The sequence below is a fragment of the Rhinatrema bivittatum genome, chromosome 1 (genome assembly GCF_901001135.1).
Source record: "Rhinatrema bivittatum chromosome 1, aRhiBiv1.1, whole genome shotgun sequence".
In the NCBI taxonomy this organism is placed as follows: domain Eukaryota; kingdom Metazoa; phylum Chordata; class Amphibia; order Gymnophiona; family Rhinatrematidae; genus Rhinatrema; species Rhinatrema bivittatum.
The window spans coordinates 8,069,565-8,093,169 of record NC_042615.1 but is presented as its reverse complement, the minus strand read 5'-3'; the positions used below and the strand labels follow the sequence as shown (position 1 = coordinate 8,093,169).

The window sequence follows — 23,605 nt, the reverse complement described above, 5'->3', positions numbered from 1 at the left end:
AAACAGGAATTAATAGCCCCCATTAATCTATCCTGAAGGCCAAGGAAAATAGGGTTTTAAGAGCCTTCCTAAATCTTAGCAAATTGTTTTCCTTTCTTAAAATCTCTGAAAGATTATTCCAGAGACTCAGTCCTGCTACTGCAAAATCTCCCAGCTTCTAAAATTCACCTCTGTGGATCTTAAATTTGACTGAAAATAAGTTCCCAAGTTAGGCATTTAATTAAGGGCCTAAATTAAGAAGTTGAATTTTTTTGAATTTTGGCCTCGCAGGCTCCTAAGTCTAAAAGAACATAGGCACCTAAATTGTGAACTTAGGGAGACTACGTGTGCAGTTCAGCTTTGTTTGAATATCAGCCCCTTAGGGGCCAGTATTAAAAACAGAACTTTGGGTTGATATTCAAAGGAAGCTTAGGCAATACATCTAGATATCTAATTTGCCTATGTTAGATATCTATTGTCAGCTAAACTTAAAAGCCTGAAAATGTACTTAAATTTAGGAATCTAAAATGTAGGTCCCTAAATGTAGTCCTACGTAGATGGTGCAAAAAGACTATATGGCCCATCTAGTCTGCCCATCCAACCAATTTATGTAGCCTTTCAATTCCCATCACTCCCATGCTTTCTTCAAGTCTGATACCATTTTCACCTCAACTACCTCCACTAGGAGGCCATTGCATGCATCTACCACCCTCTCTGTATGGAAATATTGCAGAGAACTTGTAGTACAAACAATCTCTGCCTCTTTAACAAAAAGGTCTTCCACCTCATCTGGGTTGCTCTGGTTCCATCAGGAAATATTGTTAATTCATTACCTAAAAATGGTTTATCACTACATAAACAATATTTCCATTATTCAACCAACATTAAGTTGAAGAACATATGTAACTAACAAAATTGCTCTACCTTCAACTTCAACCTGTGAAGCTTGCAAGAATGTCGTGAAATTAAGATCATCTAAAGCTTTACATAAAGGATGCACTACTAGATGGCTCCCCAGTAGCTCTAGCTGGCAAGTAAAAAACTTTGGAAACATGAGGAATTGACTCTATGGGCACCTTCAACACATCCACAAAAACAAATTTTAACATCTCTAATGGTGACAGTTGGAGATCTTGGAAAATGTAAAATATATAAATTTAGTATTTTTGCATAATTTTCCACTGTCTCCTATCTCTGATGCTTAAGAACATAAGAAACTACCATGCTGGGTCAGACCAAGGTTCCATCAAGCCCAGCATCCTGTTTCCAACAGAGGGCAAACCAGGCCACAAGAACCTGGCAATTACCCAAACACTAAGAAGATCCCATGCTACTGATGCAATTAATAGCAGAGGCCATCCCCTAAGTCATCTTCATTAAAAGCAGGTAATGGACTTCTCCAAGAGCTTATCCAAACCTTTTTTGAACCCAGCTACACTAACTGACCTAACCATATCCCCTGGCAACAAATTACAGAGCTTAATTGTGCATTGAGTGAAAAAGAATTTTCTCCAATTAGTCTTAAATATGCTACTTGCTAACTTCATGGAGTGCCCCCTAGTCCTTCTATTATCCGAAAGTGTAAATAACCGATTCATATCTACTCATTCAAGACCTCTCATGATTTTAAAGACTTCTATCATATCCCCCCCTCAGCCATCTCTTCTCCAAGCTGAGCTGCCCTAACCTCTTTAGCCTTTCCCCATAGGGGAGCTGTAACATCCCCTTTATCATAAGAAACATAAGAAATTGCCATGCTGGGTCAGACCAAGGGTCCATCAAGCCCAGCATCCTGTTTCCAACAGAGGCCAAAACCAGGCCACAAGAACCTGGCAATTACCCAAACACTAAGAAGATCTCATGCTACTGATGCAATTAATAGCAGTGGCTATTCCCTAAGTAAAATTGATTAATAGCAGTTAATGGACTTCTCCTCCAAGAACTTATCCAAACCTTTTTTGAACCCAGCTACACTAACTGCACTAACCACATCCTCTGGCAACAAATTCCAGAGCTTTATTGTGCGTTGAGTGAAAAAGAATTTTCTCCGATTAGTCTTAAATGTGTTACTTGCTAACTTCATGGAATGCCCCCTAGTCCTTCTATTATTCGAAAGTGAAAATAACCGAGTCACATCTACTCGTTCAAGACCTCTCATGATCTTAAAGACCTCTATAATATCCCCCCCTCAGCCGTCTCTTCTCCAAGCTGAACAGCCCTAACCTCTTCAGCCTTTCCTCATAGGGAAGCTGTTCCATCCCCTTTATCATTTTGGTTGCCCTTCTCTGTACCTTCTCCATCGCAACTATATCTTTTTTGAGATGCGGTGACCAGAATTGTACACAGTATTCAAGGTGTGGTCTCACCATGGAGCGATATAGAGGCATTATCACATCATTTTGATTGCCCTTCTCTGTATCTTCTCCATCGCAATTATATCTTTTTTGAGATGCAGTGACCAGAACTGTACACAGTATTCAAGGTGCAGTCTCACCATGGAGCGATATAGAGGCATTATGACATTTTCTGTTTATTAACCATTCCCTTCCTAATAATTCCCAACATTCTGTTTGCTTTTTTGACTGCTGCAGCACATTGAGCCGACGATTCTAAAGTATTATCCACTATGATGCCTAGATCTTTTTCCTGGGTGGTAGCTCCTAATATGGAACCTAACATCGTGTAACTACAGCAAGGGATATTTTTCCCCATATGCAACACCTTGCACTTGTCCACATTAAATTTCATCTGCCATTTGGATGCCCAATCTTCCAGTCTTGCAAGATCCTCCAGTAATGTATCACAGTCTGCTTGTGATAACTAATCTGAATAATTTTGTATCATCCGCAAATTTGATAACCTCACTCATTGTATTCCTTTCCAGATCATTTATAAATATATTGAAAAGCACCGGTCCTTGAGGCACTCCACTGTGTTGCGACCTTTGCTGCTCACCTCGTTTTTCCCTGTAGCTCCGATTCTTGCAAAGATGGCCACTTCTGCCTCTGCACGCCGACCTCCCTGGCGATCCCAGGACAGCCTGGGTGATCCCGGTCGCCATCTTCAATCTGGTGTAACTTAGGGCATGCGCACGTGCCTGCCTCCGTCTTATCCATGTCATGGCAGAAGCTTCGGGGGCATCCCCTCCGCATGACGTCACTGCCTATGTATACATAAACCTACCGGACCTTCCAACCTACAAGTTAGCAAGGATTCCATCTTGCTCAATTCGTTTTCCTCAGAGGCACTTCACTTTTCTATTCCTGCGTTCCAGACTGTGTGACTAAGCTACCTGCTCCTCAGGGCCTATGCTCCGGGTCTCTGCTGCTATTACAATGATATCTCTATTGCTATACTAAGGCGTGAGTACTAGACTGATCTACAACTCAACTTCTCTTTTGCTGTGCGGGTCCTCAGGTTACCCCGCTCTGCGGACCACTACTGGATCCACACTGCCTTGTGCCTGCTATCAACATCTGTCTCCGGCCTGCCCTGCACTGCGGACCACTACCGGAGCTACCACGCCAAGAGCTACCAAGAAGGAAATACTACCTGGGTTACCCTGCTCTGCGGTCTACTACCGGAGAATCCATCTCAGGGCTTCCTATTCTGGACTGAGCTTACTAACCCACTCCTCGGGTTTCTCTTTGCTTTATAATAAATATATCTCTGACTCCTGTCCATCACTGCTGAGACCCCGCCTGATGTGGAGAGTCCCCACAGGGCTCCTCCCTGTGGGTGAAGTCAGCTCTCTCCTCGACCCAAGGGCCCACAAACTAAGTTCAAGTATAACATACTTTTTACCCTTTTCCACTGAGAAAATTGACCATTTAATCCTACTCTCTGTTTCCTGTCTTTTAACCAGTTGTAATCCATGAAAGGACATCGCTTCCTATCCCATGACTTTTTAGTTTTCTTAGAAGCCTCTCATGAGGGACTTTGTCAAACGCCTTTTGAAAATCCAAATACACTACATCTACAGTTCACCATTATCCACTTGTATATTAATTAACCCCTTCAAAAAAATCAAGCAGATTTGTTAGGTAAGACTTCCCTTGGGTAAATCCATGTTGACTGTGTTCCATTAAACCATGTCTTTCTATATACTCTATGATTTTGATCTTTAGAATAGTTTCCACTATTTTTCTTGGCACTGAAGTCAGGCTCACTGGTCTATAGTTTCCCAGATCGCCCCTGGAGCCCTTTTTAAATATTGGGGTTAAATTGGCCACCCTCCAATCTTCAGGTAAAATGGATGATTTTAATGATAGGTTACAAATTTTAACTAATAGATCAGAAATTTCATTTTTTAGTTCCTTCAGTATGCTAGGATGCATACCATCCAGTCCTGGTGATTTGCTAATCTTTAGTTTGTCAATCTGGCCTACTTCATTCCAGGTTCCCTGTGATTTGGTTCAGTTCATCTGACTCATCACTCTTGAAAACCATCTCAAGAACTGGTATCTCCCCAACATCCTCATTAGTAGACAACGCCAAGTTTACATACATGTTGTGCGATGGATGTGGGAGTGGGCAAGGTGTTGGGATGGGTATGGCTAATGGTGAGGGGATTGTGGGAAATGATGAGGAGTTCTGGAACACGCAGCCACACATCTGGCAGCTGAGGGCAGGAAGGTGGATCCACCTATCCTTATTAAATAAAAGGAAATTATAAGGTAAGTAGTATTTTCTCCTTTCTTAGCATTCAGATAGGTGGATCAATGACCAGTGGGATATACCAAAGCTACTCTCGAACAGGGTGGGAGACTGTGGTCTGATCAATAGTGCACATGCGAAGTATGCATCCTCCTGGGCCTGCACATCCAGGTGATAATGCCTGAAAAAGATATGTAATAAGGACCACGTCACAGCTCAGCAAATCTTGATGGAAGACAGAAATCTAATCTCTGCCCATGATACTATCTGAGCCCTAGTGGAATGTGCCCTAACCTGACTAGCAACGGCTGCTTAGCATCCATATATGCAGCTGTGACTACCTCCTTAATCCAGCAGGCTATAGTAGCACGCAATGCTGGCTCACCCTGTTTATTCCCACCATGGAGTATAAACAGCTGGTCCATCCACCTGAGAGGTCCAGAAGCCTCTAAATACCTCAAGATATGCCTTTTGACATCCAAGAACTGTAACAGGTGATATTCATCTTCATCTCTCTTCCTGTCCAGAGCTGGCAGGGAAATTGATTAATTCAAGTGAAAATCTGAGACCATGTTTGGCAAAAAAGACAGAACAGTACATATCTGTATTGCCCCCGGAGACACACTCAGGAATGGCTCCCAGTAAGACCATGCTTGCAGTTCAGAGACTCTACACAGAGAACAAATTGCCACAAGAAACACCATTTTCAACATAAGTAACCTCATGGAAAGACTGCATAGCAGTCAAAAGGTGGGACCTGCCAGGAAATACAAAACCAGATTAAAAGACTCCACAAAGGTACTGGAAACCTCAGAAGAGATTGAAGATGCTTCACCCCTTTTAAGAAATGAGCCACATCTGGATGAGCTGACAAGGGGTCACCTGACCTTGGAAACAGGCAAGAGCAACCACATGTACCTTCAATGAATTAAGGGCCAATTCTTTACTCAGTCCATCCTGCAAAAATTCCAAAATGAGTGGGATCTTAACCAAATGAGGGAGAACCCCTCTATCCTCAAACCAAACCTCAAGCACTCGCCAAACCCGCACATAGGCTAAGGATGTGGAGAACTTTCTCGCTCATAGCAAGTTGGCAGTTACCATAGTGGAATATCCACACCTTAGCATCCGAGCCCTTTCAAGGGCCATACCGTAAGACAAAATAGAGTCAGATCTTCATGAAGAACAGGCCCCTGCCATAGCAGACCGCTGTGAACTGATAATCAGATAGGAGGGTTCAACAGGAGCCTTTGCAAATTTGCATAGCACGGCCTCCTGGGCCAATCAGGTGCTATCAGGAGCACCATCCCCATGTGACTCTCGATCCTCCGAATCATTCTCCCCAACATGGGCCATGGGGAAAGGCATATAGGAGCTTGCCCACTGGCCACTCCTTCATGAGGGCATCGATGCCCAAGGACACTTTATCTCTCCTGTGACTGAAGAAGTGAGGATCCTTCACATTGTGAAATGTCGCCAGCAGGTCTAGAAACATGAGACCTCGGTGGACCACTATGAGCTGGAACACCTCGTTTGACATTTTCCATTCTCCTGGGTCCAGAGACTGCTGAGAAAATTGACTCTTACATTGTCTTTTCCTGCAATGGGAGGCCATGATTTCCTGAAGATGCACTTCTGCCCATTCCATGAGTTGGGCTATTTTTTATGACACTTGCTGCCTCTTGGTTCCTCCCTGGAGACTGATGTAAGCCACTGTCATTGCATTTTATGTCATTATCTGGACTGCTCGACCCTGTAATCAGTTGACAAATCATAAGCATGCCAATCGGATGTCCTGGGCTTCCAGCCGATTGATGCTCCAGAGAGACTCTTCGGTACTCCAGCACCCTTGTACCAACAACTCATGATAAGTGGGCCCTCCAACCCTGGAGGCTCGCATCCATCATGAGTACTAGCCAGTCCGGTGATTGTAGGGAAACCCCTTCCTTAGATAGTCCACTTGCAACCATCACTGCAGTTATATGCTGATCTCCACTGGCAGGTGAATCTGTATCTAATAATCTTGAGACTGTGGACTCCAATGAGCCAGCAGGATATGCTGAAGAGGGTGCATATTCACCCTTGCCCATGGACCCACCTCTAGGGTGCTGCCATCAAACCGAGCACCTGTAGATAAGACCACACTGTCAGGCATATTGTTTCTATCAACAATCTCACCTGAGCCATTAGCGTCTGAATGCGACCTTCCAGCAGGAACACTCTGTTTTGCTTCATGTTGAGCCCCTTTCCAGTGTCAGGGTTGGCTGTAGATGGCCAAGAGCAAAGTTTACCACCCAACCATACTTAGATGATTGACCCAAATCAGCCAATTGTCTAAGTACAGGTGAACTAGAATGCCATCCTTTTTCAACACTGCTGCAACCACCACCATAACTTTGGAAAAGTTTCTGGGCACAGTGGCCAACCCAAAAGGCAGCACTCAAAACTAATAATGTTGCCCCAAAACAGTGAAATATGGAAACTGTTGATGCTCCAGGTGGATGGGAATATGAAGGTACACCTCTGACAAATCCAGGGACATCAGAAACTTCTCAGACTGTATTGCCATTATCACTAAGCGTAAGGTTTCCATGTGAAAATGCATCATCTGCAAATGTTGGTTGACTCCCTTGAGATCTAGGATGGCGCAAAAGGAGCCCTCCTTCTTGGGCACAATGAAATAAATGGAATATTGGCACATATTTTCTTGAGTCCTGGGCACTGGAACTACAGCCCGCAGGCTGAGAAGCCTTAATGTATACTCCACTGTTTGTCTCTTCTGTGGAGAGTTGCAGGGAGACACCAAGAAGACGTCCCAAGAACATTGAAAAACTCCAGAGCATAACCATCTCTTATCACCTCCAGAACCTACTGGTCTGATGTGATCTTCACCCACCTCCAATTAAAAAAAGAGAGGTGACCCCCTATCTCTGGTTTCCAGGTAAGGGTCAGCACACCTTCACTAGGAGGCTCAGGGGGCACCACTACTTGAGCCTGCACCCTTTCAGGACTGTCTGAGATGAAAGGACTGAGACGTACCCAAAGGCCAAGTCCTCTGGGACGCTGCTCTTCTGTAGGGTCTAACGTGTCTGAAACCCATAGCAAGTCCTCTTGTGCCAAAGGAGCACCACAAAACCAAAGGAGCTGGTAACCAAGGAACCTGGATCTCACCCCACTTATTGGCTATTTTTTCCAGCTCACTACCTAGCAAGAGTGATCCTTTAAAAGGGAATTTAGTAAGATTATATTAACCATTTCCTGAGCCATAGCTGATGCCTGGCTGCTATTACCGAAGCCACCCCTCTGGTCGATGTACAGAGCAGGTCACAGCCTGCATCTGCCAAAAAGGCAGCTGCTGTTTCTGTCCCTGATCTGGAATTCACACCAGATCCATTGACTTCCTGAGAGAGAAGGAAACAAGTGAGAGCCACCAGGAAGAAACAAGAAGCTGCCTGGAAATTCATTGTAATCTCTTCGAAGGCCTTTTTAAGGATGGCCTCAGTTCTTCTATCTTGTGCATCCTTCAGTGCTGCTCCCCCTTCTATGGGGATAGTCATCTGCCTGGTGTTGGTACACACAGGCGCATCCACTTTCAGAAAGTGTAATTGCTCTCACACAGCCGGATCTAGAGGGTACAGCCCTTCCAAGGTTCATCCCCCTTTAAAATGAGCTTCCGGGGCGCCCCATTCAAGATCAATCAATTCTTGAACAGCATCCCTAATGGGGAAGAAACACAAGACTTTAGGTAAAGAAGTCAAAGTGAGATTTTTCTTTGGCTCAGTCACGGAATCAGCCCCTGATACCCCCGGCATCTTCAGTGTCTAGGAAATCAGAGCCAGTAGCTCATCTCTATGAAAGAAATGCAACACAGTTCTATACAGCTCCAGTACGGATGGATTTTCCCATCCGGGGAGTGAGGATCGGCTTCATCATCAGTGCCATCCGGGTCTCTATTACCGCAGCAGGTCTAGATGTACTCCAATGCTTACCCACAGCATCAGGCATGCGGGAATCTGCAGCCTATGACCCTGAATTGTTAAGACTGACCAGGGCCATCAACTGCGCCTGAAGAAAAGGCAGACAGGGCCATGCCAAAACCAGTTGGCATCTGTCTTATGCCCACTGAACTGCCTTCCCCCCAATAATGAACCAGTTAGGGGAGCCCCAATTCCAGGTGAAACCTCTGGCAGAGTTCTCCATTTCTGCATCAAGCTGGGAAGGACTGGGCTCAGCAAAATCAGATGGAGACAAGTCTCCCTGAGCCTCCAAACAGTGCTGATGCAAATCAGAGGTTACACCAGGCTGAGATACCTGAATATGGCAAGCAGCACCAAAGGGTAAGGCACTTAGGCTTATTTGCTATTGGTGCCATAGTTAACAGCATGCTCTAAACCAGCAGTTCTCAACCGGTGTGTCGCCATACTTCCCAGTCCCCCGCTGACCCAGCTGCTCCCCCTACCCGAGCAAAATAGGTCCTCCACCCGGGCTTAAAATGCTGATAGCCTGGGTGGAAAGCAGCAGGACAGCTGGAGTCAGCGGCACCGGCTTGCTCTCTTCTTCCCGTGCCCTGGAAGAGGAAGTGGTGAGTAGCAGGTGCATGCGCGGGAAGAAGAGACCATGCTAGTGCACTCAGCATCGGACCGAAGAAAAGAAGAGTCACAGCCTGAAGGATGAGCAGCGCAGCTCAGAGTAAAATGAGGAACGTCAACCCTTACGGCCGATGGGACTCCTTTCTCCATGAGGGCTGAAAATGAAGGAGGTTCTTGCTGACTTTAGAGTTGGAAGTGGAGGAGGCTCCTTCTACTTGGTGGGGCGGGGGAGAGCGAGTGAATGAACAAACATATGTGTTTGAGATCCTCTGTGTGTATGTGTGTGAGTGAGATAGCATGTATGTGAATGATTGAGAGCCTGTATATGTGAAAGAGAGTATGTGTGTGTTAGGGATGTGAATCGTGTCCTCGATCGTCTTAACGATCGATTTCGGCTGGGAGGGGGAGGGAATCGTATTGTTGCCGTTTGGGGGGGTAAAATATCGTGAAAAATCGTGAAAAATCTAAAAATCTAAAAATCGCAAAACCGGCACATTAAAACCCCCTAAAACCCACCCCCGACCCTTTAAATTAAATCCCCCACCCTCCCGAACCCCCCCAAATGAGTTAAATAACCTTCGGGTCCAGCGGCGGTCCGGAACGGCAGCGGTCCGGAACGGGCTCCTGCTCCTCAATCTTGTTGTCTTCAGCCGGCGCCATTTTCCAAAATGGCGGCGAAAAATGGCGGCGGCCATAGACGAACACGATTGGACGGCAGGAGGTCCTTCCGGACCCCTGCTGGACTTTTGGCAAGTCTCGTGGGGGTCAGGAGGCCCCCCACAAGCTGGCCAAAAGTTCCTGGAGGTCCAGCGGGGGTCAGGGAGCGATTTCCCGCCGCGAATCGTTTTCGTACGGAAAATGGCGCCGGCAGGAGATCGACTGCAGGAGGTCGTTCAGCGAGGCGCCGGAACCCTCGCTGAACGACCTCCTGCAGTCGATCTCCTGCCGGCGCCATTTTCCGTACGAAAACGATTCGCGGCGGGAAATCGCTCCCTGACCCCCGCTGGACCTCCAGGAACTTTTGGCCAGCTTGTGGGGGGCCTCCTGACCCCCACGAGACTTGCCAAAAGTCCAGCGGGGGTCCGGAAGGACCTCCTGCCGTCCAATCGTGTTCGTCTATGGCCGCCGCCATTTTTCGCCGCCATTTTGGAAAATGGCGCCAGCTGAAGACAACAAGATTGAGGAGCAGGAGCCCGTTCCGGACCGCTGCCGTTCCGGACCGCCGCTGGACCCGCAGGTTATTTAACTCATTTGGGGGGGGTTCGGGAGGGTGGGGGATTTAATTTAAAGGGTCGGGGGTGGGTTTTAGGGGGTTTTAGTGTGCTGGCTCACGATTCTAACGATTTATAACGATAAATCGTTAGAATCTCTATTGTATTGTGTTCCATAATGGTTTAAGACGATATTAAAATTATCGGACGATAATTTTAATCGTCCTAAAACGATTCACATCCCTAGTGTGTGTGATTGAGAGCCTGTGTGTGAGAGAGATAGCATGAATGTAAGCTTGTGATTGAAAACCTGTTTATGTGAAAGACTATGTGTGTGTGATTGAGATCATATGTATGTATGATTAAGAGCCTGTGTGTATAAGTAAAAGAGAGAGCATGTGTGTCTGTGTATGATTAAGAGCTGGTTTAGGTGAGGAGAGTATGTGAGTATGTGATTGAGAGCCTGTGCAAAAGTGAAAGACAGCATGTGTGTCTGTGTGTGATTGAGAGCTGGTTTAGGTGAGGGAGCATGGATAAACACTGTGGATCCATAAGTCTAGAGGACGTGAATGAAGAGTGGGTGGCTCGCGGGAATCACGGTTACTACCTGGAGATAATACCCTTATTCAACAAACATACACACGGTTAATGCGACTCCAACATTGCTCTAAGACTCCAACATTTCTCTAAGCTTCAACGGCAAGAGGAAATGTGGAAAAAAGGATTTGCATTCACAAAAAAGTGGGGAGTAGCTGGCTTGTTACGGCAGTTACTACCCCAAACCAAATAAGCCTGATACTTCACTTTCAATGCATATCCAGCATAGCTCTCTGCTTCAACGGCAGGGGAGAAAGACTTATTTCACGCATATCCAGCATAGCTCTCTGCTTCAACGGCAGGGGAGAAAGACTTACTTCATGCATATCCAGAATAGCTCTCTGCTTCAACGGCAGGGGAGAAAGACTGATACTTCACGCATATCCAGCATAGCTCTCTGCTTCAACGGCAGGGGAGAAAGTCTGATACTTCACTTTCAATGCATATCCAGCATAACTCTCTGCTTCAACAGCAGGAGGAATGAAGAAAAGTGGATCTATATACAGACAGCAACCAACAAGGAGTGAATTACATAGTCTGGGTAAACAAATAAGCATGGGTGTAGAGGAAAATTAGTTTCTTACCTGATAATTTTCGTTCCTGTAGTACCAAGGATCAGTCCAGGACACCTGGGTTGTGACTCTGCACCAGTAAATGGAGACAGAGCAAGATCTGTCGGACTCAGCCATATATGGCAATGTGCCTGCCACAGCCCCTCAGTCTTACGTAATGTCAAAGTAGAACACCAAAGGAGGAAACTAGCTAGACCACCTAACTTTAACGAGGAGCAATTCAAGAACCCCCAACTGGAACAGAACTCCCCCAACCAAGGGCGCGAAACAAGAAAAACAGATTAGGTAATCAAAAGAACGAGCGGACTCTCCGTTACTTCAGAGCAGCAACTCGGGCGGGATCCTGGACTGATCCTTGGTACTACAGGAACGAAAATTATCAGGTAAGAAACTAATTTTCCTTTCCCTGTACGTACCAGGATCAGTCCAGGACACCTGGGATGTACCAGAGCCAACTTACCGAGGGTGGGAAGCAGAGAGTCCCGCTCGGAGTACCCTCTCTCCAAAACCCCCAGAATCTGCAGCCTGAACATCCAACCGGTAATGTCTAATAAAGGTATGCAACGACTTCCAAGTAGCCGCCCTGCAAATCTCTTGAGGCGACACCTGAGAAGATTCCGCCCAAGACGCAGCATGGGATCGTGTCGAGTGAGCCCTGAGACCCACTGGAACAGGCTTTCCCCGCAGTAGGTACGCTGAGCCAATGGCTTCCTTGAGCCAACGGGCGATCGTCGTCCGGGACGCTGCGGCCCCTCTCTTCGGACCGGAGAACAGAACAAAGAGATGATCTGTCACCCAAAAAGGATTGGTGACCTCCAGATAGCAAAGGAGGGACCTCCCCACATCCAGCTTCCGTAAGTCTTTCAGTTTCGGATCAGAGGACTCCCCTGCCGCGAAAGAGGGAAGCTCAATAGATTGATTTAGATGAAACGCCGACACGACTTTTGTCAAAAAGGAAGGGACTGTCCGCAAGGAGACTCCGGAGTCAGAAATGCACAAGAACGGCTCCCTACAGGACAGCGCCTGCAGCTCCGAAACTCGCATTGCCGACGTAATCGCGACAAGGAACACAGTTTTCAACGTGAGATCTTTAAGAGTTGACCGCTTCAAGGGCTCAAACAGCGCCGAGCATAGGGTGGCGAGAACCCAATTGAGGTTCCAGGATGGGCAAGGATGACGTAGTGGAGGACGGAGAGGCTTTGCCCCCCGAAGAAAACGGGAGATATCCGGGTGCAGGGCCAGGGAGGCTCCGCGAACCTTACCTCGCAAACAACCAAGCGCCGCAACTTGGACTCGCAGGGAACTGCACGCTAGTCCTTTGGCAAGACCATTCTGGAGAAACGCTAGGATATCGGAGACGGAGGCGGAGGTAGGATCCACCCCTCAAAAACCACCCAGACGCGGACATACGCCAAGGATGTAGACTGCTTCCTGGACCTCAACAGCGTGGTTACCACCGCATCTGAATAATCTTTTCCCTTCAACCGCTTCCTCTCAAAAGCCATGCCGCGAGACAAAAGTGATCCGCATCCTCCAAACAGATGGGGCCCTGACGGAGTAGACCTGCGAACCCCTGAAGACGAAGGGGCGCATCCACCAACAACTGGATGAGGTCTGCGAACCACGGACGTCGCTGCCACTCCGGTGCCACCATGATCACGTTGGACGGGTGCAACTCTATGCGCCGAAGGATCTTGCCTATCATCGGCCATGGAGGAAACACATACAGCAACACATCCACCGGCCAGGGGAGAACCAACGCGTCGACGCCCTCGGCTCCTCGCTCCCGACGCCGACTGTAAAATCGCGGGGCCTTCGCGTTGTGACACGTGGCCATCAGGTCCATGTGGGGCACCCCCCACTTCTCGCAGATGAGAAGAAAGGTGTCGTCCGCCAGTTCCCACTCTCCGGGGTCCAGGCGATGACGGCTGAGAAAATCCGCCTGGACGTTGTCTACTCCGGCAATGTGAGACGCTGCGATGTTGCTCCAACCAGGCCATCAAGAGCTACGCCTCCTCCGCCACTAGTGGGCTTCTCGTCCCGCCTTGGCGATTGATGTAGGCCACGGTAGTCACGTTGTCCGACAACACTCGGACCGCCTTTCCCCGTACCAACGGCAGAAAGGACTGCAGTGCCAGGCGAGCCGCTCTGGTCTCTAGCCGGTTGATGGACCACTGCGCCTGCGTCACCGAACATCGGCCTTGTACGGACTTGCCGAGGCAAACTGCTCCCCAGCCGGAGAGACTGGCATCCGTAGTCACCACCGTCCAGTTCGGAACTAGCAGGGACACTCCGCAGGTCAAGTGATCCGAGTCTAGCCACCAGTACAGGCTGGACCTTGCCTGGGGCGTGAGTGGTAGCGGAAGTTGGAACTCTTCCGATACCGGCTTCCAGCGGGATAGCAACGACGACTGCAATGGTCGTAGATGAGCGAACGCCCAGGGGACCAACGCGAGCGTTGATGCCATAGAACCCAGAACCATAGAGCCACAGGCCCGGCAAGTCGGCGATCGCGGCGCGAAACAAATGACAAAATAAACTAAATTCAAAATTCAAAAATTCACCCCCCCGGCAAGCGGCGACCCCCCCACGAGAAACCCCGAGACGGAGTCGCGAAGTAAGGAGAGCCGGCAGGCAGAAGATAGAAAGAAAACTTTTTTTTTTTTGTAACCTGCTGCTGTCCTCGGTCCTGGGGCCCTGCTCCAGCGGGGGTGAGTGAACCGGGCTCCCCGGTGTCACCCCCGACGCTGCTACTCGAAGAGCCGGGTCCTCAACCCTAGCAGCGGCCTCTACCAGGGGGGATGGTCCCCTCAGAACCTCCCAACCCCCCTGGGAGGCAGGGCGGACGGGACTTTCTCAAGGAAAAATCAAAATAAATAACAGACTAGAACTACAACTAACCAGCACTGACTATAAGCCCAAATTACCTCAACCCTGACTAACTATCAGTACCCAGGGCAGGCAGGGGCTGTGACTGCACCTGCACCATCTACTGGAGACAGAGTAATACTGAGACTGAGGGGCTGTGGCTGGCACAGGGTCATATATGGCTGAGTCCGACAGATCTTGCTCTGTCTCCATCTACTGGTGCGGAGTCACAACCCAGGTGTCCTGGACTGATCCTTGCTTATTGAGGCGGTTACTACCCCTAACTAATTAAGCTTGATATTTCACTTAGATGCAGTTCCAACACTGCTCTCTACATTAATGGTGGGGGTGGAAGGGAAATAGAACCAAAAAGTTTCTAAGATCCAAGAGTAACAGATAAGTATGAGAAAAAAAAAGTGCGAAACTTGCTGGGCAGACTGGATGGGCCATTTGGTCTTCTTCTGCTGTCATTTCTATGTTTTTATGTTTCTATGAGTATGTGATTGAGAGCCTGTGTGTGTAAGCGTGAAAAGATAGACAGCATGTGTGTAAATGTGCAATTAAGAACCTATATAAGTGAGAGAGAAAAAACATGTGTATATGTGAGTGACTGAGCGCCAGTGTGAGAGAGAGAGGAGAGAAAGTTGCAAGCAAACCATCCCTCCTCCTGCTAATTCAAAACAATTTTAGGGCACTTGGATATCAAACCTTCCCAGGTATGCAGAGCAAAACATTTTTTGTATCCTTATTATTTTTCATTATTGGGCCTTTTTGTCTGCTATTTTGAAATATTTTATTGGTTTTTAGAAATTTTTGATATGAGTTTTTAATTATTGAATATTCCATTCATCCGCTGTTTTGAAATAATCTGTTCTTTTTGTTAGTATGGTTTTACTGCTATTAATTTTATATTTCTTGATTTGTTTTATAAGGACTGGTGATGTTTCTTGTTTTTCTTTGTTGCACTGCATACAGAGACTCTGGCTTGTTGCAGTTTCCAATTCAGTTTTTGTCTGCATGTTTCTAGTTATGCGTTTTGGTTTCTTTATTCTTTGTTAGGTGAGGGTCAGCACATGTGACTCAGGTGAGGTTTTCTGCTGGCATGTAGTTTCTGTGTAGGGCTCTATAGTAGTCTGGCTTGTTCTGTTTTCCTAATAGGAGGTGTATTGGTGTCTTAAGGCCTGGTGAAATATTTTCAGTGTTGCCTTTTCTTAGGTAAGGTGTTTACTGTTTGAGTACTGGAAATTGGTGCTGTTTTGGTGTGGGATGTTTACTGTTTATGCAATTTCTGTTCAGACAGAATATGTATCTTTCCCTTGTGTCATTCTTAACAATACAAATAATACTGGGCCTTTATTTTTTATTTCGCCATGAATTGTAATGAGCAGCGTGTCACACATGTGAGCGTGACCTGTCAGGTGTGTCACGATGGGAAAAATGTTGAGAAACACTGCTCTAAACAAGAGTCTGAGAACTGTGTGCTCAGGTGTACTTGCAACAGACACTTGTAATTAAAAAAAAAATAGATGATAAAAAAAAAAAATAGGTGCCAAAGTGCATAAGCGCACTTTGGCTGGACGCCCAACTTGAGTGCCCAATCAGACACCCTGAAGCGCACCACTGTGCGTCTAACTAGGTGCCTTAGGCGCACGACTGAATGCTCAGGAAGGCATCCCTAGCGCGTCCAGCTAGGTGCACAACCAGACGCACAGCCGGGCATGAAGAGTGCAGCCTTTTGCACAGAGAAAAAGCATGCAAATGCCGCTGCGGGCTACCATACACCGAAAAATCTAAGCCTGAGAGCGGAGCCTAGCCAAGAAGGCTGCTCAACTTGCCCAGCTGCCCGGGTCCAAGAAGCTCCCATGGAGGTGGGAGCAGATGTAGGATCAGTGTACCGAGCACAGCGACCGGAGGGGACAGGAATCACTAAAATCAACTCCCCCCCTCTTTTATTTTATTTATTTATTTTATTAAATATTTATTAAATATTCTTTTTACCTGAGTTACAGAGTTGTCTCTGGCTGCGAGGGCAATGGGCATATACCTTCACCACCACGCTTGGCTTCCTGCACCTGCATGACCAAGGCACTCATCTGAGGGAAGGATGCAATCACCTCATGAAAATCAAATGAGCGAGGGACCATAAGGTATTACCAGAGGAATGCTGGGCAATAAACGTCTTTCTTCTTTATTCCATCTATAAAAAACTTTTAACACAATCCCCAGTAGGGAGCTGCACGTGCACCACCTGCTGGAGATGGGGAATATTGGCAGGCTGATGTCAGTGCAGGGGTATAATATATACCGTGACATCAACTGCTGATAAAGATGCATAACCCAATGGTTGTGGATTCACCTATCTGAATGCAAAGAAATCTTAAAAGAAGGATTCAGGGGTGATCCAAGAAACTACAGAGCAGCGAGTCTGACGTCTGTGCCAGGCAAAATGGTAGAAACTATCAGAACAAAATGCAGAACATATGGATAAGCAAAGTTTAATGAGACAAAGCCAACATGGATTTAGCCAAGGGAAGTCTTGCCTCACCAATCTGCCACTGTTTTTTGAGGGCATAAATAAACCTGTGGATAAAGGGGAGAAGTTGATATAGTGTATCTGGATTTCCAGAAAGCATTTGACAAAGTTCTTCATGAGAGACTTCTTAGGAAATTAAACAATCTTGGGAGAGAGGGCAGTGTCCTATTGAGGATTGCCAACTGATTAAAAGATAGAAAACAGAGAGCAGGGCCGAATGCTAAATTTTCCCAATGGAGAAAGGTGAATAGTGGAGCTCCCCAGGGAGCTTTACTAGGACTGCTGCTTTTTAACATATTCATAAATAATCTAGATTTATGAATGATGAGTGAGCTGATCAAATTTGCCGATGACACAAAATTATTTAAAATTGTTAAATCACAAGAGGATTAAGAAAAATTGCAAAACTGGGAGATTGGGCATGCAAATGAGTTACCCAAGAAAGAAGGAAGCAGTCCCTTGCTCTGAAGAGTCGTCTTCTTCACTTACGGGTAGACTGTTAAAAAATATGCACACGCGAGCACAAGGACACGCGATTTTATAACATGTGAGTGCCGGTGCGCGTATGTTATAAAATCTGGGCTGCCGGGTGCGCGAGGGGAGGGGGGATTTGCCCAGTTTACGCACGGCGACGAGATCGGACCTCCTCCAGTTCCTTCCTGGTCCCCTCCAATTAAGAAAGAGGCGCAGGTTTGCTTTATAAACATGAGCTCCATGCTGGCTGACATTTCTAAGATGTCCTCATTCATCACCCTGTGTTGCTCTCTCTCTCTCTCAGTATAGTAATAGTAAAGATATGATTTGGATGCTGCATGAATGTCCCTGCCCCTGGCACTCTGATTAATGCACACAGATGCCTGCACTGTGTCTGCTCTCTGTCTTACCAGTCAATTCCTTGATGATAGCTCTTCCCATTAAAGAACTGAAGGTCCTGGAAGGAGGGACTGGGAAGAGCGCTGCGGATTGAGGGGTGCATCAGAAGGAAGACAGAAAGTGCCGTGGTGCCTGAGGAGAGGAAAACACAAAGATTATTCAGTGCCTGTATAACAAAACTGTGCCCAGCAGCATCTGCTCTTTCTATAAATCTTTTAAAGCGAAGTTATAAAGTTCACCTAAAATATCTACTCTTCCAGGAGGTGCAGACCGGTAAAGATTCAGCGTTGCACCTGCTCATCATCTTGTGTGTGTAATAAAGGAGCCACCCCCTGTGTATGTTGTAAATGGAGGTGTTGGTCGGGGGTGTTTTCTTTCATTTAGGTTGTGTTTAGTTGCCTGCTTCCTTTTATTACGTTTTACCCAGCTATTTTTCAGTAGCATGGGCTAAGACCCTTGCTTAAAGTTCAGGCACGCTCCCCCCACCCGCATAGCTCTCCCTGCCCCTGGGGTCTTCACAGGGCAGGGTCTGCCCCATTTGTTGCTTTTTGGATATGAAACCATGGATGGGTTAAAATGAGGGAGCAGGGGAGGGCTTCGATTAAATTGGATTGGGAGTTGAATTTAGTGGGATCTTGCATGGTAGAGAAGCAATAAGTAAAATAAAGACTGTTTTTTTTGGAAAAGACGTGATCTCCGGCTGGCAGTCACATTTCTATTGCTGGCAAAGTGGAAGTGCCGGTGGGCTCCATTGAAAAAATGAATACCAATGACAATTTTGCTCAGTTTCCTTTCAGTTCATTGTGATAGTGATAGGAAATGAAATAGGCAGTTTCACTCAGGTGTCCTCTCTTGTTTCAAACACAATGAGAGCAGCACTTAACAAGGAATAGGAAGCTGGGGAAAATTAAAACTGTAAAGTAAATAAAAGCCCATTCCTAGAAGTAAAGGAGTGAAAGGTGTCACGTCTGTCCCTGTGTGTACAGTAAAGGAGTGAAAGGCGTCATGTCTGTCCCCTATTAGTAAAAATTTGTAACTTATCATTAAAATCATCCATTGTACCTGAAGACTGGAGGATAGCAAATGTAACCCCAATATTTAAAAAGGGCTCCAGGGATGATCCGGGAAACTACAGACCGGTTAGCCTGACTTCAGTGCCAGGAAAAATAGTGGAAAGTGTTCTAAACATCAAAATCACAGAACATATAGAAAGACATGGTTTAATGGAACAAAGTCAGCATGGCTTTACCCAAGGAGAAGGTACAGAGAAGGGCTACCAAAATGATAAGGGGAATGGAACAACTCCCCTATGAGGAAAGACTAAAGAGGTTAGGACTTTTCAGCTTGGAGAAGAGACGACTGAGGGGGGATATGATAGAGGTGTTTAAAATCATGAGAGGTCTAGAACGGGTAGATGTGAATCGGTTATTTACTCTTTCGGATAGTAGAAGGACTAGGGGACACTCCATGAAGTTAGCATGGGGCACATTTAAAACTAATCGGAGAAAGTTCTTTTTTACTCAACGCACAATTAAACTCTGGAATTTGTTGCCAGAGAATGTGGTTCGTGCAGTTAGTATAGCTGTGTTTAAAAAAGGATTGGATAAGTTCTTGGAGGAGAAGTCCATTACCTGCTATTAAGTTCACTTAGAGAATAGCCACTGCCATTAGCAATGGTTACATGGAATAGACTTAGTTTTTGGGTACTTGCCAGGTTCTTATGGCCTGGATTGGCCACTGTTGGAAACAGGATGCTGGGCTTGATGGACCCTTGGTCTGACCCAGTATGGCATTTTCTTATGTTCAAGGCAAGTCTTGCCTCACAAATCTGCTTCACTTTTTTGAAGGAGTTAATAAACATGTGGATAAAGGTGAACCGGTAGATGTAGTATACTTGGATTTTCAGAAGGCGTTTGACAAAGTTCCTCATGAGAGGCTTCTAGGAAAATTAAAAAGTCATGGGATAGGTGGCGATGTCCTTTCGTGGATTGCAAACTGGCTAAAAGACAGGAAACAGAGAGTAGGATTGAATGGGCAATTTTCTCAGTGGAAGGGAGTGGACAGTGGAGTGCCTCAGGGATCTGTATTGGGACCCTTACTGTTCAATATATTTATAAATGATCTGGAAAGAAATACGACAAGTGAGATAATCAAATTTGCAGATGACACAAAATTGTTCAGAGTAGTTAAATCACAAGCAGATTGTGATAAATTGCAGGAAGACCTTGTGAAACTGGAAAATTGGGCATCCAAATGGCAGATGAAATTTAATGTGGATAAGTGCAAGGTGATGCATATAGGGAAAAATAACCCATGCTATAATTACACAATGTTGGGTTCCATATTAGGTGCTATAACCCAAGAAAGAGATCTAGGTGTCATAGTGGATAACACATTGAAATCGTCGGTGCAGTGTGCTGCGGTAGTCAAAAAAGCAAACAGAATGTTGGGAATTATTAGAAAAGGAATGGTGAATAAAACGGAAAATGTCATAATGCCTCTGTATCGCTCCATGGTGAGACCGCACCTTGAATACTGTGTACAATTCTGGTCGCCGCATCTCAAAAAAGATATAATTGCGATGGAGAAGGTACAGAGAAGGGCTCCCAAAATGATAAGGGGAAAGGAACAACTCCCCTATGAGGAAAGACTAAAGAGGTTAGGACTTTTCAGCTTGGAGAAGAGATGACTGAGGGGGGAAATGATAGAGGTGTTTAAAATCATGAGAGGTCTAGAACGGGTAGATGTGAATCGGTTATTTACTCTTTCGGATAGTAGAAAGACTAGGGGGCACTCCATGAAGTTAGCATGGGGCACATTTAAAACTAATCGGAGAAAGTTCTTTTTTCTCAACGCACAATTAAACTCTGGAATTTGTTGCCAGAGAATGTGGTTCGTGCAGTTAGTATAGCTGTGTTTAAAAAAGGATTGGATAAGTTCTTGGAGGAGAAGTCCATTACCTGCTATTAAGTTCACTTAGAGAATAGCCACTGCCATTAGCAATGGTAACATGGAATAGACTTAGTTTTTGGGTACTTGCCCGGTTCTTATGGCCTGGATTGACCACTGTTGGAAACAGGATGCTGGGCTTGATTGACCCTTGGTGTGACCCAGTATGGCAATTTGTTAGGGACTTAAATTTAATGGCTTTCCTAGAATCTTTTGATTTTGAGATCACTGAAAGAACCACTTTATTGATTACCTTTTTTCAGAATCAGAGCTTAGCTTTATAATGAAAAGTTTCTTAAAAAATATTCGTGATTCTTTGATGGGTTTTTCTGAATAGATTTCTCTTGATCTCTCTTGTGTTACTTAGTAAGGCAGTAAGTAAATTCATAGCTCTAGCACTAAACTTTCAAAAGGGAAACTTTGACAAAATAAGGAAAATAGTTAAAACTGAAAGGTGCTGCTACAAAGGTAAAGAGTGTGCATCAGCTGCGGACATTGTTTAAAAATACCATCTTAGTAGTAAAGTCTAGATGTATTCCATACATTAAGAAAGGTGGAAGGAAGGTCAAACGATTGCTGGCATGGTTAAAAGGGGAGGTGAAAGAGGTTATTTTAGGGTTACAGTTATTTACTCTTTCAGATAGAACTAATGGGGTCATTCATAATGTGTTTGGCTGTTATCACACGGGCGTTAGGGCCCTAACATCCATAATAATGCCATAACTACTGCGTTATTTATCGCGTCGTGCGGCACAAATGCAAATTTTTCAAAATTATTCAAGGGGAGGAGTAGCACACGTTTTATTGCCGGAAATAACCTCACCTTTTTTCCTGGTGTTAAGCCCAAAATGAGATTCAGTGAGGGAGGGAAAGAGGGAGGGAGGGAAGGAGAGAAGATTGTAGAAATCTCATCTTTGTGTACCTTTCATCACTGTGCTGTTCCTACCTCTGCCTGTGCATGTAAAACTGCCCCCCAAACCCTAGCCCACCAGCAGCAAAACCTCACCTCCACTTACTAGAGTACCCGCCTCCTATAGAGAGTCTAGTTCTCTCCCTCCCTCACTCTCTCTCACCCAAAATAAGAACATCAAGATAGGGGACACTCAAGTGAAATGGCAGATTTAGAACGTAGCTGAGAAAGTCTTTTTCTCTCAATGCATAATTGGGCAGTGGGATTTGTTGGCAGAGGATGTTTTCAAAGCATGTAACATAGCTGGGTTTAAATGGGGTTTGGATAATTTCCTAGAGGAAACCTCTATAACAGATGATTAATTAGCCAGGTAGATTTGCAAAAGGCATTGATTATCCTAGAGAAATGATTCTGCTTATTGATTCAGTTTGGCCACCATCAGAGACAAAATGCTGGGCTCAACCTTTGGTTTTATGTTCTTAAGTTGGATTTATTTTTGTTATTTTTCTTATATTAATGTTTTTATTGGCTTTATTTACTATTGTCTATATTTTAGAACTGCTTTTAATTTATTGAAAACTGGTTACAAATGAGATAAATTAAAAAACATATTCCAGCTTTTTCCACAGCCCCTTGTGTAGCAGAATGTATCTATGAAGGCTGCTGGTTTTTTCTCGAGTATGAAATGTATAAATATTATTATATAGCAAACATATACACTGTATTGCCACTTGTACTTCATACAATGAAGATAGAACACTAAATTTGCTGGCATAACTGATACCTCAGGGTAACAGATACACATTTTCATTATGGTCTGTTTTGTTTTACTGTGCACAGGTTCAGATTAATGTGTGCACTAAAATACAAATTGGTGTGCAGTAAATTTGAATATAGTGTGCATTTTAATAAAATAGTGTGCATTCAATAATTATTGTGTACACTAGTTTGAATGAAGTGAAAAGAAATTGTGAAAGAAAATTTAGTAAAACTGTTCCCCCTGCACGTGCCTGCAGTGTACAGAGGCTCTAACGCTGCTGTTTAGATATCATCATTATAGATATAATGTCTCCTTACTTGGTTTATGTCTGCTGAATATGTGGGAAGTGTGACTTGTGGTTTGAAACGTTTGTTTTGTACTTTTCTGGTGGGTATGAGTGGAAGGCCCTAGGCCTGGCCTAGGTTTACAAGAGGATGGCTTCATGGAAGCTAATAAGGGTCAGAAATCAGAGGTTATACAAGTAGGAATTGGGGCCACGCTCGTTAGGACTGCTGGGGTGGAAAAGGGAGGGTGTTTCTCCTTCTCTTGTTACTGTGAGGATGGAATGGAGTCCAGAAAGAGAATGCAATCCCAGCTGGAGTGAAAAAGGAATTATCCCGCCTGACGGATGGGCAACCATTATTATTATTATTATTATTATTATTATGCCTGTGGCTACTAAGGCGGCAATTCTTTAGGGTCAGCAGGCTGGCTTTGATTTGCTGTCTTCCAGCCCTCTGCTGTCCTCTGACAGGAGGTGAAGGGACCAACATCCTAAATCTGTCCCTGTATTCAGCACCAGTGTTTTCAAGATTTCTTTCTGAGAGGAAGAAACAAACTGTCTTGTTCCCACTGGGATTTCTAGAGGAGCTAACACCTTGTGGAGAGCAAGCCAGGGGTCCCTGCCTCACCTTTCTTCCCTAAGCAACTGAATCTTGTGCTGCTGGATTATTTCTCTGCATTTTTATACCGCAGCGGGTGTTTTTTCTTTAGCAAACGTTACGTTTAGTTTTCAAAAACAATATTTCAGTATGGACTGTTTTTGGAAGTGTGAGTGTGATTCCCTTGGACCTTACAAGTTAGCCTGTCCACAGATCAGAATGCATAT

General features: G+C 45.4%; 1 protein-coding gene across 1 annotated transcript in view; it reads right to left on the bottom strand.

Moving 5' to 3' along the window:
- Positions 1-23,605, bottom strand: part of LOC115076603 (bifunctional heparan sulfate N-deacetylase/N-sulfotransferase 4-like) — a 287,503-nt gene that overhangs the window by 62,513 nt on the left and 201,385 nt on the right. The window contains exon 9 of the mRNA XM_029578650.1: positions 17,890-18,010. Within this exon, the coding sequence (XP_029434510.1) occupies positions 17,890-18,010 (121 nt within the window). The remainder of the gene's footprint in view (positions 1-17,889; positions 18,011-23,605) is intronic.